The sequence below is a fragment of the Caloenas nicobarica genome, chromosome 1, assembly GCF_036013445.1.
Source record: "Caloenas nicobarica isolate bCalNic1 chromosome 1, bCalNic1.hap1, whole genome shotgun sequence".
In the NCBI taxonomy this organism is placed as follows: Eukaryota; Metazoa; Chordata; class Aves; order Columbiformes; family Columbidae; genus Caloenas; species Caloenas nicobarica.
Window position 1 is genome coordinate 107,802,348 of NC_088245.1, and position 12,344 is coordinate 107,814,691.

General features: G+C 36.9%; 1 protein-coding gene across 4 annotated transcripts in view; it reads left to right on the forward strand.

The window, feature by feature from the left end:
* CDKL5 (cyclin dependent kinase like 5) overlaps positions 1-12,344 on the forward strand; it is a 123,156-nt gene that overhangs the window by 63,777 nt on the left and 47,035 nt on the right. For all 4 annotated transcript variants that reach the window (XM_065637099.1, XM_065637123.1, XM_065637118.1 and 1 more), the window contains exon 4: positions 9,808-9,853. In XM_065637099.1, the coding sequence (XP_065493171.1) occupies positions 9,808-9,853 (46 nt within the window). The remainder of the gene's footprint in view (positions 1-9,807; positions 9,854-12,344) is intronic.

Consider the following 12,344-nt stretch of genomic DNA (forward strand, 5'->3'; position numbering starts at 1 on the left):
TTTGTTTGTTTGCTTTGGTTGGTTGGTTTTTGTTGTTGTTGGTTTTCAATGAGGATTTTAACTGGATTTAGAGTAGTTAATGATTCACTTGTTAATGTTCTTTTATATTATTCATCACACCCGGAGTTTTGGCTATCTAATCTTACCTTGTAATGTCATTGAAAAAACAAACAAAAAACAACAAAAAAACCCAAACAAACAAAAAACAAACAAAAATCCAGAATTGTGTTAAAATTAAACACAGATTTAGTACATACAAAAGAAAAATGCTAGTCAACAAACTGCTGTTAGAGCTTTTGTTTACGCTCTGTGCCAGCAGACAGCTTGCTACTCTATCAGTTTACAAAGGACAGAGAGCAACCTTCCTCTGAAGCAGCTTTGTTTTCATATCTGCATCTAGTTTAGACCAAGTACTGCAATGAAGGTCCAAGCTTACTTGTACAGTTTTAGCTTTTGGACTTTTGCAGATTAATCCAGTAATATTAAATGTTTGTCTCCTTAATCAAATCGGAGGTATCAGTACTGTTGTTAAATATTACTGAGAAATGTTACTAAGTAAAAGATTTGAAACCTTTACTCCACAAAGAATCTAAAAACTCTTCCAGTTGTTACTTTTTTTTTTTTAATTTCAGTTTAAATGAATCTCTATAGTGCCTTGGAACTGAGAGGAATATAGCTCTAGGAGATCACCATATAACATACATTTTAAATCCATATTTTTCTTACGACAGCTTCTCATGTAAATATTTGTGCTCTTACTCTAGGATCTGAAATGTTCTTCTGGAAGCTTAATGTAAAGAAAAGAGCTACTTCTAATGGGGCCTTCTTTGCAAGATTTTAAAGCTTTAGTTAGTGATCTCAGGGAGTACCTTCAATTATACCAGGAAAAGGAAATGCAAAGCTCATAGCAGAGATATTTATAGCTTCATGAATATACTCATAAGAGAATATGCATGTTATTCTCTAATGTGCAGGGTAAAGAAGAAGGATGAGCTTCAGCAATTCTGGTCTTGCTGCTAGCAGTGCCAGATTGCTTTGTGGGATGTGAGAATTGATGCCGCGCAGTTACGTCGGCAATGGAGACGTTCTCACTTCAGTAGCACAGTTGGGAATACTTTATTTGTGTTTCCAGCATGTGTATTACGAACACAATCCAATGGACTGTGATGATATTAACATAGCAATGGAACTCAAATAGTACTGATACAGAGAATGTAACATTTCTGAAGTTACTAGTGTCAATCAGTATTTCTGAAATGTACCTTAAAAATGCATGCATATAAGTTTGTGCATGCGTGGAAAAAATAAAACAGGCAGAAGGGTTGCAAAGTCAAGTAACTTGGGTGGACTTAATCTCACCCACTGTTTTGGTGCGTAGGTCTTACATAACCAGTCCCCCTAGTTTTATATAAATTGAGAGAGTCTAACATCCAGAAAGCAAGTTGTACCATCTGGAAATGGTTAAAATCAGTAACCTTCTGGCCAGATCTTCTCTCCCTTTCCTGCTTTTACTAGCTGTGGGGAAAGCCTTGACAAAGCACGTTAGATATATAACTCCTAGCTCACTGGAGCTAAATGAGATGCACTCTACCTTAGGAAATAGTTGAGGTTTTCTGTTGATTTATTGAGATTTTTTAAACACAGAATATACTTGTTCTCAGTTTAAATTTAGTTTTGGAGATTGCTTTTTCTATTTTAGACTTGCAGAAGGGTTTCAGTTTCTTTTGCGTGCACCAGTCATTCTAATTAAAGTACGCTACCTTTTCCCCTCAAATACTGCCTTGCTTATATACACTGTGAGAAACTTTTTTCCCCATAATTTTCTAGACTTCTCAAATACAAAACTCATCATGTAACACCATATGGATACCCACACAGTTGTCACACAGCTGTCAGCTTCTAGTATTTGAGATGGTGTAGCTAGTAACCCGTTGCGTTCATCTCCCATGCATACCAGAACACTGTGAAATGAGACTCATCTGTGATTTTAGTGGGTTTGCAGCTATTTCTGAATTCTCACCATTCCTCTGCTTTCAGTAAAATTGGATTCCACTAAAATTTTAGATGTTCACAGATTCATTTGCTTATTTATTGTATTGGTTTTAATACTGACTTCTCAGTCTAGGTACCTTATCCATGTTCTCTCTTCCAATCTGATCTTAGCCTGCATTTGTCTGCTGCCTTTCTCTAATCTCTTTAGTCTATGTGTTCCCTGGCCATCAGCTCTTTATTCTGCACTTCTTTTTATCCAGTGTTTAGGACAATAAACTTGGTGAGATCAAGATACTCTTTTCCTTCCCCTTTTTCCAAGAAGTATTCATTTGTTGTGTTTGGGCAAACCTTCACAGTGAACTTAAATTATGCATGATTTTTTTTTCGTGGTTTGAAAGCACCTCTGTGTGCAAGATCTAAAACTGGGATATATTAAGTAGTCTTATCTGTAGGGGCAATTTTTGTTCAAATAGCTTTTTTTTAATCTTCCTGGAACTTGTATGATGTTTAGACATTTTTTCTCCTTTTTTGAGATAAAGAGAAAATATACTGATCTAGTCATGAGTCCTGAGTATTCCAGAAACTGCTTGAAATAAGTCCGCAAACCCTCTTTCTCAATCTAGCTCCAAAACTGAAATTTCATCTGTAGAAATGCTATTTCTATGAAGTCTTAGCTGCCTTTTCTTCTTCATCTATTAGTAGTATCTGAAGCCTTCATTGGGTGCAGGTTCCTTTACTTCTTCATGTACGTTGTGCTTCTCAAGTTAACTAAATCACCATGTGACTTGTGTAGGGGCAGCCCTCCTGTTCCTCTGACCTCTGCAACAGCCATCAGTAAAACCCAGATGTGTTTGAGGTATCAATCTTGCCTCCTCTCTTCTTTTTAAGCAGTTTGGATTGGATTTTAAGCCTTAATGCTCTTCTATAAAGAAGAAAAAAAAATCTCCGAAAGGAATGCAGTTTTAAATGCTTGGCAGAGCAAAACGTCTATTTACTTAAGAGACAATAATTTCCATCTTTTTGTCCAAAAAGTGTACTGTCTGTATAATCCTAGAGAAGAAAAGCCTTTCTTTATCTGCAAACCTGAATGTGGAAATTCTGAGAAGAAATAAAGGTGTCCACTGAAACCCATATCAATATTCATACTGGAAAAAACATTTTGAAAAGATAGCTTAATTAAAAGGGAAGTAGGAAAGAGCGTTGATGTAGGATTCTGTAGGGCGTCCATCAGGCTGGTAGGTAAAGAGTCAGAAAATATCAGGAAAAATTGCCCTGCTTTATTATAATGCTAAAACAACTTCAAGATTGAGAACAAGAAAATAGTATCAACTTGCATCTATAGAGCTTTCTCTGTTTCAAGATTGCCCTAGAATTTTGCTTTGATAAGAGCATAGTATCAGCAAAAATCTCTCTTGATTGAGGAAAAAAAACTAGGGAGCAAAAAGATGTCTTTTTGTAAATGCCACTAACCCATTTGGGGGAAAAAAATAGTTGTTTTCTCTCCATAATATTGTTATCTAATGGAAGAAGCAGCCAGAGAACTGAGGCCGAAAATTACAGGTGGCATTTCCTGTTCAAATTTATCATCCCTTCCCTAGCGAACAACACAAAAATATTATGATTAAAGATCTGAAAGAAGCAAAATGGATGTTTGTGAGGCTTAGTGCTACTTGAGGAGAAAGGAGAAGAGATACCTACCGTATGATAGAGAGGACATCTAATGGCAGATTCTTAGGGTTAATGTAGACATCTATGAAGTGTTCTACAGCCAAACCTATCAATGAGCTGAGACCGAATTACCAAAGGTGTTGATTACATTCGGTAACACCTTTTACCTACAGAATTGCATGGTCAAGACAGTGTTACACTATTTTGCAAAGCCTTCTTTAAACAGCTGACAAAGTTTCTAAATCACAGACCCTGGTTTTCATGACGGACTTTAACTTCATTTTAAGTGACTCATTGCAAAACAAGTACTTTACTGTCTCGTAGTGGTTTCATGAGCTTCTGTTGCCTTGCTGGTGATTGCCTAATGTTCTGTGATTTTTTGCTGGAATTAAGATTATTGAAAGATCTATGCTGAACACTTACATGTTAAATTGTGCCTATTGGAGTCAAACTGTACTACTTTGTTCAGAAGAGACATTAGCTGTGGGATATGTTTGGCAGAATTTTGTTATTTTTTTCAGTGTGTCTTTGTGACGTATTAAATTGTGTGGCTGTAATTATGAATCAGTGAGGGTCAGATCACAGTTTCTTTCCTGCTTCTAGATTATTTTTGTAAAATGCAAATATCTGTAGTAGCCTATGTGATTGATTTCACGTTTTCTAGCGGCAGTTAGGAATGCTATTACCTTTAGGCCTTATACCTCATACTTGGGCAGATGGAAATCATGAGCCAATCACAGAACATGCCATATCATATCTTAATATGCCACTTGATTTATCAGCATAAAACCCAGATGTGATGTACTAGATTTTGCTGGAGCAGCTCTGCCCGAGTAAAGGCAGCAACATGATGCTTCTCCATGGCATGTGGTCAGTATTGACCGTCACTGTCTCCACTCAAGTTTGTTGATTTTTCTAAACACTTATTCTTTTGGTTGCTTAAAAAAATCCACACTTGAAAAAGTCTTGTAATAATGTACAATGAGGCAGTAAAATTAGAGCTGAATGATGTAAGTTTCTGAAGGACAGAATCTTATCTGTTTTTCAACAATCTTTTTATGTACTTACGCTTTGTGTCAAACTTTCATTGATATGCAAAACAAAAAGGAAACCTTTGAAACAAAATAAGGAAAAACATTTGAAGAAATGTTTTTGTTACATGATATTTTGAAGAACAGCATATAGTTTGGTAGGAAATGTTTTTCTTTCTAGAGAAGAATGGTTATAGTTCTAAGATCTTGATTTATGCTGAGGAGCACCTTTCTCCTTGAGTATTCCCATCATTAACATCAAGGATTTTTCTAGAAATCAACAAAGATACAGTCCTGCACTGTTTTGGAAAACCGCTGCCATGTCTTATATAGAGACAATAGGTGTCCTCCATCCTTTATGTAAAAACAACAGGAATCCTCTATCCTTTAAATGAAATAAAATTAAGTTCTTTTAAAACAGGAAGCTCATCTAGTTTGATACTGGTGACAGGAAGTATGAGGTATTACAGTCTTGTGAGGAAACCTGGGAGGCAAAATCTCTGGGTGTGCAGCAAAAGAGCTGTGATACTCACCTCTCATCTGTGGCTAAGTGGACTGATGGTAAAGGAGAGGATTGAGCCCTAGCATGAAGTCATCCCCATCTCCAGGACTGGAGATGTGCTTTTCCCATGAACAAGTATCTCCTTTCTCCTTTTGTATATTTATACATAAAGGAAACAGATGTGGATTAAGCAATTTTTGTCTTACTCTTATTAGATGGTACTAGCAGGTTTGTACATGGAGAAGAGACATATTTTGTTCCGTTTTAGACACAGGTAATCATGGAGTCTGAATAATCAATTTGTGTACGTCCTTAACTTATACACAAAGTGTTTTCAGTAACATTCATCTGTTGTTGCATGTGTAAGTGTAGGACAGTGCTTTTCCTCTAGTTTTGTAACACAAAATACTTACAATACATGTGCTTAATAAGCAGAGGTCGTACCGATTCTAAGATTTGACTTGGGTGTTTTCAAATTTGCCGTTGCCTCAGAATGTAAAGTGAAATATTGAGGCCAGAATTTATTAGTAGAACAAGATAATGAGATGCTTAGTAATAAATGTAGCTGAGTGAAGCAAAACTACAGCTAAGTGAACTCAATTTTTCATACTTCATTATATAAGCTAGTAGTAAATAGTAGAGATCAGAAAGGATATTCTGTGTTCTATAAGGAACACAGAATATTTAGGATCGCTTGGGTTTTTTGTTTCCTTGATATTCATTGAAGTCTCAAAACATTGAATCAACTAGTAACAGCCTATCTATCCAGACAATACTTTAATCAGATATGAGAATTTTTTGTGTTAGGAGTTGGATACTGAGCTCTTGCCTAAGGAGGGTTTCCACAATCAGACTGAACATTGTTTTCAGTACCATTTTGTTTCAGAGTACAGTCTTGAAAAAAAAACTTCTGAAATGTAAAAAAAATACTTTAGAGAATGAGAATTCTATTTTGGAGGATTACCATTTTGCCTGGTCTGGGGGAGCAGAGAACCAGATCGACTGAAGACTTCGGATCTCCAGAAGGACTTTTAAGTGAAGGTTTAAGTAACAAAGCCTAAATTTGATCTGTAAAGAGCCTTTGAGATTCCCACAGGAGCTTGAATTTTCACTGTTGAATCCCCTCATTGCTCAAGGCCCTGCTTTTCTTGTATCCCTGATTCTGTCCATCTTCTCAGGGCTTAGCAATGTGGTGTGTTTGCTTTGCACCTACCATGGTCAGTACTTGTTTGAAACTTTAGGTTTGGCCTGTGTCATCTGAGAACTCCAGCATCTCTCTCCCAATCCAGCAAGCATACTCTTACCACCCCTACTATATGCCTGCAGAATTGGTCCATATACAAAATGTATTCGATGTTTTCCAGTCTTATTCTGTATTAGTTTGTGTAAATGACAAATATGTACAATGGCTGATCAAAAGCTATGTGTGTTAATTTGTTGCACAGGCTACATATGCTGCTTGTCTGCAACATCATACAGTGTGTAGGAGATTGAGTTCTTACTGCTTTCTTCCTCCAAGGAAGGATATTCTATATATGGCTGACAAATTTCAGATTTTTTTTTTAATTTTATCTTCTTAAAACTTCCATTTCTCTATAAAGTTTGGTTGAAGCTGGACATCTAGTTCAAAATTACTAGTGGTGGTGGCAAACAGAGAGACAGACAAACAGGGCATTTCAGATGGATTCTTCCTTTGGAAACTAGTTTAAAACATGGTCAATGAGGATTTACTGTTTTTATGTCACCTCATATAAACTATTTAGTTGGTTTAGAGCACTCAACCGAGAAGTGGGAAATGTGCACTCAGCTTCAATTTTTGTCCTGCTTAATGGAGCACTCTGAAACCCTACTGTTTTGGAGGTGTTCCACATCACAGGCAAGTTCCAGACTTTTAGACAAGCAGGTGCATTGTATTTAAAAATCTATGCACAGTAATCTTCAGTGTCCTTGTTTCCATTTTAGCTTTGGCTTGACTGCTTCAAGAGTAGCCGATTCCTAGAGAATGCCATTTAGATAGGATGAAGTCCTCCAAGAAACCTGGGCAAGAATGGTTCTTCCTAAGGAGGAACAAAATGTTACTACTGCAACTCCTCAAACCACCTCTTATCTAGTCTCATTTTCGTGTTGTTTCACTTCAGGTTATATAAATATTTGTGGTGTTTTGTTGGGTTTGTTTTGTTTTAAGATAGGGAATATGTCATATGTAAATTCTTGGTTGCTTAATTATGACACCATTAATTAGTTTAATGAAATAATACAAGCAATAAACCTTTTAAAAGAAAATTTCTTAAATATTATAGTATTTTGAACTGTTTGAATAACTTTTTCTTCCTTATGTGTGTTGCTGAGGTCTTTATGTTCCTGTTTTTCATAGAGCCACGCATGCTTTAAATAATGTGAATAGTCAAAATCCTACAGGACATTTTATAGCATATTTTACATAAGTCTTTGCAAGACTGTGACCCAGGATCTTTAAAAACTTCATTTCCAAATAATCACATGCACTATACACATCAGGGACAGCAGCATATGGCAGGTAAGCCATATGGACTGGATTTTGTGAATGGTGCACAATTGCTGTCTGTGTGAGGCAACAGCTTTTCATGCCTACATTTCTTTCAGTGTACTTAGCCATTACTTCAAGAAAAAAAATGCAACCTTTTGATGGTTGCCAAAACATCTACATGTGAAATAGGAATGTAATGCTAATGGATAAATTTGGCTCTTCTGCAAAGTGCTTGTATGCACGCTGTCTAAACATTGGCATGTCACAGTCAGCAGAGGCTTTTGAAGGCAATTACAGTGTTCCTTTTCTGAAAAACCTTTCAGAGGCTTAATTAGCCGGAGCACCTAACAGCAGATACCAGAGGTCAAATAAGCTAAATTTACTCACACTCTTAGCCATGTTCCTTCGTAGTGTAACTATTACTATTATTACTATAGAGTTAATAAATATCACAATACTATAACTTAGTAGTAACAATACAATTAGTAAAATAGTCTTTTCAGTTTAAATTAAACTATTCCATTTGTAAGCTTCCTGAAAAAAAGTATTTAGGAACTGTATTTGATGTAAAAGCTATAGACAAGCCTTTCAGAATCAATCTGAACCTGAAACGCTTATTATGTCCTCAGTTCTGACATCCTTTTCTTTGCTGTTCTGTAAATTGTTTGAGCAAATGGTAGTGCTTGGACCTTTGTAGTATCTCTGCTGAATTTATGGAATGTATCAGCCTTCTGATTAGACCAGTGTATATGAAGGGTAGGTTTCAGTAGCAGAAAGTCAATTTGAGTTCTCTCTGAAGTAGTAGCATGTGCTGCTTCTGCTGAACTAACCTTCTTCAATGCAACGTAGATAGAGTTGGGTCACTTAAATCAATACAGAACATAATGCTTCCAAGTTTTTCTGATAGATCTATGAGTGATGATCAAAGGACTTAAAAAAAACCCAACCAACGAACCAAAAACTCACCATACAAGTTACATACAGACACTTACACTTAGACATATATATATATAAAGAGTTTGAAGTGAAAAATCTTTGCGTTATTCAATACTTGGTTATGGACTTATCTTCAGGTATTCCAGAAAGGCTTCACTTTTTTATTGCTGTTCTCCAATCTAGCCTTCATATGCTATTAATAGTGGGGATATTGTTTGGGTTTTTTTTTTTTTTTTTTAAAACTGTGATGTTTGGAAAAGGTGTATAAGCTAGATCTAGCTCATCAAGTAACCCAGGTAGCCTACTGCCTGCCTGCTCTCACACCCGTACTCTATGACCTTAAAGCTTCTTCCCCATTGTGTTACTAAAATTCAGGTGCTGCATCAGTGTATGAACAGACCTACACTAGTCATGTCACATTGGCTACATTTTGGGCATGTGCTAAATGCATTCCTGCTCACACAACAACAGAAATGTCTTCATTTAAGAGAAAAATGTGACCTATGATGATCAGGTTTGGTGAGACTAGAGAATACTAGAGGAATGCGAAGGCAGGCAGGTGTTCAGTTATGACTGTATAGTAAGCACTGATTAACACTTTCAAATGTAATTAGGGACTCTGGTTTAGGACAGGCTTCCCTTAAGATGACAACATTTTTTTTAAGGAGGCGCAGAGAATTTACTTTACTAAAATAATATTCTTTGTGGATATTTGAACTTTAAAACTCAGAAACTTTTGGCAACCAAAATTACAGGTCTCATTGTAAGCCTTAGCCACATTCTAGTACAGTATTTTCATTACATCTCACAAAGATAAGTACCCACACTCATATTTTGGACAGATAAAATTTTGACTCTCAGAATAACTAGGCAACAAGGGTCACAGGAACAACTCCCCTGAAAATTTAATGGATATCTAGTACAGATATGAATTTTTAGCATTTAACATTGTATTTTCATACTAGGGTTTTTAATTGTGATGTATCTGCTACGTGTGGTTCTGTATTGCATTTGGCCTGATCACTGAGGTATTTACCAAATTTGTAAATAATTTTTTTGCATTGTGAAATTCTTCTGCTTTTTTTTTTTTTTTTGATGCTCAGAGGAAAAGAAAACCAAGAGAAGACACAACAGATCTTGCTAATTTCCCTTTCTTTGCGTTTGTTTTACAGGAGACACATGAAATTGTGGCTATTAAGAAATTCAAAGACAGTGAAGGTAACCTTTCCTGCTGCATAATCTTTCATGTCAATAACTACATTGTTAACATCTCTCCAGTTAAAATAAGAAGTCTCATATATCAAGACATGATTTAAAAATGATAATGATTTATTAGCTCTGTGAATATTCAAAGCACTTGATCCTTCATACCTGCCTAGGGACTGCATTATACACTCCAACTAGATAACTACTATTCTTTCTTGGCACATCTGTCTTAATATAGCTGAGAGAGTGGTGCCATATATGCTAGTAAGATCTACAGCTTGGAGACTGGGTGTGATCAGCAAATAGTAAAAACTCCCCTTCAGTAGTGGCTTGCAGAGTCTTTGGGCTTTATCACCCTTCATCTCTGGGAGGGGATCTAAATGTTTGGAGGACTCGAAGGGGCAAATAGTGGAGACTGGGAGAAGTCACCGAGAACTTCAGTGCTACGAAGAGGAATTGGGGAGCCCTCAAGGTTCAGTGGGAGGATTTGAGGGAGCTCAGCCCGGCAGGCTTCACTGTCCACAGGAAACTTGCCCTTTGCCCCCTCACAGCAGCATCTAGGTACTCTCCAGTGTTGCTGAGTTTGCGGACAGCGGGGACGAGCTCACTCCTGCAGGGCTTAATTTGAGCGGCAAAGTGCGTGGCAGAAGGCAGGGCATACGGAAAGCGTGGCCAGTGCTGCACACACCTATTCCTCAGCCAGCAGTAATGAAACCAAAGATCTGTACAAGACAAGACTCACTCTGTGATGTGCACTTGTTGGGGGACAGTGAATCCCAGTATCCTGGGAAAAACTGGCAGTCAACCATGAGAACAACTGTTTATCTCATGTACATGATCCGCTGATCCCTCCTGGGCTAGCACAAACAGAAGGAGAAGCCAAGTATGAAATAATAAGAGGAGTCATCCCTGTCTGAGGCGATGCAGCTATGATTTGCTGTATACCAAGGCTTTAGCTGAAGGCTAATGATGTGGTTTGAAGGAACAGCAGCCACTTTATTGTAGCAAACTTTTCTTTTTGGTTACTGTTATAGGCTTCCTGGTGCCCATGGAGCTGTTGTTGATTGCAAGGACTGTAATTTTCAGAGTCAGGCACAGCAAAGTCAGATTTTTGTCTGTTGTTTTATGCAAGGCGAACTCTTTGCTTTGCAGCTGATTTTGCCAGACACTTGAAGCATACATTTGATGAATCTTTTAGCTCTGCTATTCAGAAATCAGTTTTAAATCCCCACTAAAGAATGTAGGAGATAGTTTTGGTGACCATCTTGACCAGGTCATGAGGGTACTTCAGAATTGCTTTCTGGAACTCAACATGGCTATTCAGTACAGATCCTAGGCAATGAATCTCAGTATTAAGCTCTGAACGAGATTATTATATTAGCCTGTCTACCAAAAAATGAAAGCAAAAAATGCAACATTGCCATTAAGTCTGGCTTTCGAAGATTATTACGTAATATCAGTTTACATGATTGATGACTGCTTTTCAGAGTTGTAGCGAGTTGTTTACAAGTTTCTGGAAATATGACAGAAGTTCTTTTGATAGATTTGATTCAGCCCATTTCACATCTGTCTCGTTAATATGGTAGTTCATTAAAAATATGAATATACTGTAATTGTTTCTATTGCCATTTTTGTTGCACTGAATTTTTGCTGTTGTTTGACATATGCATGCTAAATATGCTGCAAAGAGAGTGTCTAGTTATAGATTGAAATTAGGTAATCAGGCTGATGCAAGCCAACACCAAGCTCTCAGTTTTAAAATGAAATGACTTAGATTGGTCTAAATTATATATTTTTTTTAATCAAAACATTTGTGATGATAGTATTTTTCCTCTTCCCTCCTGTTATACTTCGGTGGGTTTTTTTGTTTTGGTGTTTTGTGGTGGTTTTTTTTTTTCCTCTCTCTTCCAATGGTGATTATATGTATTTGCATGACCTGTGTTATTTTCTCTCCCCTGCAAACCTGTTTTTTCCTTTTGCCTGTTTGGAAAAAAACAATTTCTCTTCCTTACATCATCTTCTTCTGACTGTCTTTGTGGTACATGACCTGCAAATGTGATATAGCTTTGAATTAATGCAGTCGTATCCCATTTAATATCCCTCTGTTGTGGACAACAGTTCTAAGAGATTAAGAACCCTGCTTCTACATGTGCATGGGCAAATGTACTTAATTAATGGATTTCATTTTACTAAATGAAGAAAAAACTTAATATAATCTGGTTTACTTGACATTTTGTGGTAGTATCCTCTAAAACCCAGTCAGTTCAGAGCCTGTTAATGATAAGCAGCATATGAAGCTTTAGTAGAACACCCCTTGCTGCCTTGAACAACTTTCAGACAGCTGAATTGTTGAAACATAAGCTGAAGCAAAGTGACTCCTCAGAACAGGATTCAAGGCTTTATTGAATCAATACTTGCTCTGCTGCCCTCCGTGGCCACTACACTGCTCTGCATTGCAGAATTTCCGTTAAAAGCCTGGGAGGGAAACTTACAGGATTTACAG